The 6,389-nt window shown below is 38.2% G+C and overlaps 1 protein-coding gene across 3 annotated transcripts in view; it reads left to right on the forward strand.

Moving 5' to 3' along the window:
- Positions 1–5,949, forward strand: part of LOC113414517 (L-gulonolactone oxidase-like) — a 30,751-nt gene extending 24,802 nt beyond the window's left edge. For all 3 annotated transcript variants that reach the window (XM_087959963.1, XM_087959973.1, XM_087959969.1), the window contains 3 exons: positions 1,772–1,936; positions 3,578–3,668; positions 5,540–5,949. In XM_087959963.1, coding sequence (XP_087816089.1) covers positions 1,772–1,936; positions 3,578–3,668; positions 5,540–5,668 — 385 coding nt within the window. In that variant the 3' untranslated portion in view covers positions 5,669–5,949. The remainder of the gene's footprint in view (positions 1–1,771; positions 1,937–3,577; positions 3,669–5,539) is intronic.
- Positions 5,950–6,389: the final 440 nt, after the last annotated feature.

The following is a 6,389-nucleotide window of genomic DNA, read 5'->3' on the forward strand; positions in this document are numbered from 1 at the left end:
AAGAAAACGAAACAGGTCTCTGAGATCAGAGAGGCACTGTCAATCATAAATATTGCTTATAGTTCCATAAAAGGAAAACGTCACCATAAAATCATTGTCTTAAGTGAACTGAACGGAACTTAACTTAACTGAAGTTCCAATGCAGCAAGTTGAAGAACTGAAACCAGACCAAAGTAGGCTGGATGATGTCCAAAGCATTTGAGGAATTAGAAACAGAAAACAAGTGAAATAAGATTTGTCATGCCCCTGGCTGAAGACTTACCCTTAGCTGAGAAAAAGGCCATTAGAGGACCCATCCTTAGCACCTCTGATGAGATGACATCAGGATCCACTGTTTCTCACCCTTGTCATTCAGATCTGGACCCAGACACTCAATCCGTTCCATGTATAACATCAGAATTCAGGCTGTTTGCTGAAACAAGACCTTGCTGTGAAGCTTGTCTGGCATGATGATCACTGAATTCCCTTTGAATTCAGACTGTATTTATTACTACACCTTTGCCCATTGGATGTATAACCTTGCAATTGCTAATTGATTCCATTCTGGTATCATTTTCAAACACAGAAGATTGTCACTTAAAGGCAGACACTGAATTTAAAGCCCACCTCCAGGCAGTTTTTATAATTGTATTTTGTCTTTCCTTCAAGGATTTAGGCTGAAATAATAAGGTGATTCCTTGCTCCCTTTACATTTACTGATAGCTTAGCTAAATTGAATTACTAATTTCAGGTCTCTGTACACAGAGTTACAGATGAATAGATCTTGTTCTTCTGTGGTCTATTTTGCCTTTGATGTAATTAAAAATAATGGTTTGTGTTTGAAGAAAAGATGCTTGAAGAGTGCTACCATCTCCTCCATGGCCTTATTCTCTGAAAATTAAAAGTCCCAATTTCCTTCAATCTCTCTTCATATGTTTTTTTCTTTCTTTCAGGTCCCTTGATCACATTTGTTCTTCCCTGAATCTAACAAGTTTTGATCATAAAAGATTGTTGCCCAGAATGGGACATAGTTCCCAAGATCTGGACAGAATAAAATGGAACTCTTTTTTGCCCTTGATTTGAAAACTTTAGTTTTATGGCCTATGCTTCTATGACCTAAAACTATATTTCTCTTTCTGGCCATAACTGACTCATATTCAATCTGCAATCAACTACTATCAAGTACTATTCTTTTCATCTTTGTTATTAGCAAGCCCAGTAATCATGTATCTGTATTTGATTATTTTTTTCTTCCTAAAGAGAATAGCATTTGTCTTTATTAAAGTTAATTCAATTAGTTTCAATTTCCCAACTTTTTAAAAAAGGTTTCAAAATGAGGGATTTTGAGAATGCCTTTCTTTATTTAGCTTTCATTTATTTACTGCACACTTCCAGGTATGAGGTTGGTCCACAACAACAGCAAATGGTTTCTCTCTTATATCAGCCCTATGAAGTAAGACCAGATCAAGTAACTGACTCTACAAAATGACTTGAACTCTGTTTTATTGAGATTGAATATAGCAACAGAATTTTGCAAGTGTGTCTCTGTTTTCCTTTCCTTCCTATTTATATATGAGGAGTTTGAGTCTCTTCCTCATTCTCTCCCCCCCTTCCTGTGTTTAATGCATCCTTCAGCAGTACTTGTTAGCCTAACAACTTCTGGATTCTTTCTCCAAGGTCACCTCCATGACTCCATACAAGTCATGTGAAGGCATGGATAATGATGGAAAGATAATACTGTCCATTATGAAATACGGTCTGATTTAACTAGTGAGTCTTTTTTTTTTTTTAGTGAGAAAACAAAAGATGCTCTTCTGGAGTTAAAAGGGATATTGGAGTCGAATCCCAAAATGGTAGCCCACTACCCAGTAGAAGTGCGCTTCACCCAAGGGGATGACTTCCTCCTGAGCCCCTGTTTCCAGAGGAATAGCTGTTACATCAACATTATTATGTACAGGTGAGAAGGGGGGAGGCATAACTGGAGAAGGCAAGCTAAGTGACTGGAGGCCTGTGTTTCTTTCAGTACCAATGAAAACTAAAGTGAAACTTAATTCACCCTAAGCCAAAAAAACATGTAAGATTTGTGGTTCAAACGGGATGAATGAATGACACCTCTACACCTTCCATTCAAGTTTAATGGCAGTCTCTAGCAGAACACCTGTTTTCTTTCCCAGAATCTCCCATCTATGATGTTAGTCTGACACAGAGAGAGCTTCTGAGGGAACAAAGGTAGCTCCCTTCCCAACCAATAGCCATTATTTCCAGAAGTTCCCTCCCTGGGATGCTCAAGATGCTCCATTGGGTGTCCCTGGGGGCATGGCAACATCAGAAAAGCACCCTGAAGAACCAGCACTCCTGCTGTGAGTTACTGTTTGCCAGCTTAAATCAGAGTTTATAATATATAAACTCTGCTACCTCCCTATATATATATTTTGAAACTGAGTCTCAGCTGCAAAGAAGTAGTGATACATTCTGACCCAACACTTAACCTATTATGTTCAGAAGATTGACATTCAATATGGTCACTTTCAGTACCACATATCAGTTGTCTGGAACAATGCTTTTTAGATGGCTTTCTGAAGTAGTGGTGTTTGTTGGTGAGATTAATTATTACTGGTCAATTTATGCAGTACCCTCCTGTAGAAGTGCTGGAATGATCCTGGAGAGAGAAAGAAGAACATATTTCTATTCCTCAACACCCCACTTCCAACAAAGACTTATTTTAGAATAGCCAATGGTGCCTTTCAGATTTACTGAAAATGCAACTACAAGAATTTCCAGCCAACCAGGGATTTTGTAGACCTAAAGTTGAAAACATATCTGGAGGGGCCCAGGCTAAAGATCATTGTACTAGCTTACTGCACATATGACAATTCAGAAAGTTAGACTGAATAACCAGAAACATCTGGTGACTGGGAAGATCGGAAGCTCTTCAAGAAGTCCTACCCCCACAATGATCTTATCATGCCTCTACTAGTACTAAAGATGTCTTCTGTATTTGCAATCATGCTGGCAGCAATCCAGCACCATGTTACAAAATGTGCATGACCTCTCTCCTCACCACTACTTTTGAACCAGCGTTTTACATCCCCCTTCCCTGTTTCACAGATAGCTGAAAGCAAAATCACCCAGTGTTTGTTGCATGTGCACTTTCTGTGACTTACTGCCTACTTGCCTGAGCTAACAACCTTCCCCCTCATGCTTGGCTTTGTGTGACAAAAGAAAGAAAAATTGTTTAACCATGCGAGCTTGCAGAATCTTGACTTGTTGGAAAGGAGCCAGATTAAAACAAAAGCCATTCCCTCCTTTAGTGCTGAAATAGCACTAAGCTCTTGGGTATGTAAATCAAACAAATGAGCTGAAGTTGCTCCTTGTGAGCTAAACACCAGTCTAAATGTATCTGAAATCCCCATGATGAGGGCAGTATGAAGAATCCACATTTAAGATGCCTTCAGGATGACTTTAAATGGGGGTGATGTGAATAGTCACGATGTGGCAAAGCAGAAGATTCCCTCTGTCATGAGCCACACAAATATGTTCTTTAAGGGAGAGTCATTCAATCCTTGTTCTCACTTTCTGCTGCTGCTTCTTTCTCAAGGCCCTACGGGAAAGATGTTCCACGCCTTAACTACTGGCTTGCCTATGAAGGAGTCATGAAGAAGTTTGGAGGGAGACCACACTGGGCAAAGGTAATAGGTTAAATCCTTTTCTTTTAGTAAACACAGACACTTTCCTCCTTCCAGAGTCAGATCATTTTTGCACATAAAAAAATACAAAATGAAAATAATGCAGTCTTTTATCCATTAGGGAGACAACCTTGACCTGATACAACTATTTTCTATGTGCTATCCCATAGTTGGGTACCATACTAAGATTGACTGCTTGCTCCATCATTGTTCATAAGAGTTGGCATTGAACCCAACAGTATCACAGGGCTTTGTTAGACTTCCCACCAGAAATCTCTGTTGTGATTTCACAACAGAGCTTTCATATGCTCAGCTCTAAGGGTCTCCATGGATGGAGATCTGCAAAATGGCAGGTGTGTTGTGATTGAAGCCCCACCTCTTTTGTATAATACATGAAAAACAAGTGGGGCTTTGATCATAGCATCATACTCACCATCCTACAGATTTTAAAACAGGCCCCCAACTTAGAATAATTGCTTTATTGCAGAAGAAGTCATATACGTGAAGAAGACACAGAATTCAGAAGTTCCAAGGTTTAAATTCAAAATCTTTTCTTCTACCTTTTTAAGGCAATAGAGTTGTGACAATTTTTTTCTCAGCCTTGAAATAGGAAGGCTAAGATACTTGCTCAGGGCTATGTAACAATTTTACCTGTCTATATAGCATTGTCAGTCCCTACCACAACTGCTTCCACTCTTATAGATTTGGAGATTTTAAAAGTAAAATGAATATGTAAATTAGTTGATCTAAAAAAAAAAAAGAGCAAACTGCTTTGAAATTTCAAGGCCATACAATTTCAAGATTCTCTTGCCCAAGCTAGGCTAAAATGCTATTGATCTTTAAATAAAAATGTGCACAGAAAGACTACAATATCGCTATGATTTTCCAGCCCTTGTATTGTATGTACCAATACTGTAAGTGACACAGTCAGTCTAAAGTGAGACTTGAAATAAATAAAAATGCTGATCAAAGCTCCACCCATGTTTTCCATGTTGTATTGCATGCTATCACCTAGACTTTTTCACTATCTCTCATATGAATGTATCTGATATCACTGAGAACTTCTGCCTCTTGGCTTATCTTAGAAGGATATAGATTTAGGCTTCAAATCAAGAAAAAATTTCTAATGATAACAGCTGTTCAGCATTAGAACATACTGTCTAAAGAGGTGGTGGACTTTCCCACCTGTTTGAAGGATCCTGCACCATGGAGTAGGTTACCTTCCATTTCTTAAAATATATATTTGTTATTATTTCTCATGTGCATGTATTCAGTGTGTCCAATTGAAAACTATACAAACTCACAATTGTTATCTAATATCTTGCTTTAAAATACTCAAAGATATAAACTTTGAAAGCAGGCACTGAGCTGAAGATACCAATCTTTTTATTTCTCAAGAATGCCTCTGGGATTTATTTCCAACAATACATTGGAAATATAAATTATGTTTCAGATCATGAGAGTTTCTTAGGCTTTAAAAGAGTTTAAAAAATGAAATCAGGTAGGGCAGAAGTATGGCAGATGTCAGTGAGGTATTGGTAGATCCTCTAAGTGTCCCTAGGAGTTAATTTAGAAACTCAGAGATTACAACCAATTCATGCTAAATGCTTTAAACAGACTGCAGGAAGACCGATTGATAGATGTATACATAGACAGAGTGATGTATTTTACAATATCATCCATCTGTAATTACTATCAGGAATTATTGAAGGATGCCTACGCAAAATTTTGGGTTGCAACTTGCAGCACCCATAGCCAATATAACCACATTCTGAGGATAAACAGGTGAATTATTTCTGTGTAGGTGTTGTGATCCTATGCTTGTTGACACCATTTTCAAGACCGGTATCATAAAATGTATTTTCTGTCCCCAGGCTCATACATGCACCCGGAAGGATTTTGAGAAGATGTACCCAGGGTTTCAGAAGTTCTGCTGCATTCGGGAGAAACTAGACCCCAGGGGAATGTTTCTGAATACTTACCTGGAGAGAGTCTTCTATTGAAGGATAAAGTAGAGGAGGTACTCGTCACATGGACAAGCCTCTTACGAAGGAGTTCTCCATTGGTTATTCTTGTTGGATGGATAAATACTTATTTGCTGGGATCTGATGCCAAACCAAGCTGCTAAGCGCACATTGCTTTTATATTGCCTATAGGTGTGTTAAATGTGTTGAGTAAATAGAGAAAAAAGTAACAGAGGGGGGAACATTTTTGCATCAATGAAAATACAGTCCACGGTTCCATCCTTTTCTTAAGAGAGATACAATAAAGAGTAGGACAATGATTGCCTTTTCCCAATTCTTTATTCAAAATGATTTTGTGACCCTCTGGGCAATTCCATACTGCTGCTGCTGCTTCCATTCCATTCCCCAATCCTTACAAAGAAAGAATTACATGATTTGCAGCTGTCTTCAAACTAGCCAGTTTTGGTAATGCTATTATCATCACCCTTCTCCTTTCAGATGCCAACCATGTTATACCTATCAAACTAGCCAATTATATGGCTGCAATGAAAATGAGGTAACAACTGAGACAAAAACCAATTGTTTGGGGTTTAGAAGGTATTCCATATTGGTAGATGTTGGGGTTTAGAGCTTTGATCTTATAAAGGAGTGTTGCTATTATTTCATAAGTGAAGGAAGTTTACCCCTTATGTACATGCATAATTTATTAGAACAGGGATCTTCTGTCTTTCTGTATATATTAGATTTCTATTCTAAAATA

The sequence above is a fragment of the Notechis scutatus genome, chromosome 1 (genome assembly GCF_049901735.1).
Source record: "Notechis scutatus isolate UNSWTSFEM ecotype Mainland chromosome 1, rNotScu1.2, whole genome shotgun sequence".
In the NCBI taxonomy this organism is placed as follows: domain Eukaryota; kingdom Metazoa; phylum Chordata; class Lepidosauria; order Squamata; family Elapidae; genus Notechis; species Notechis scutatus.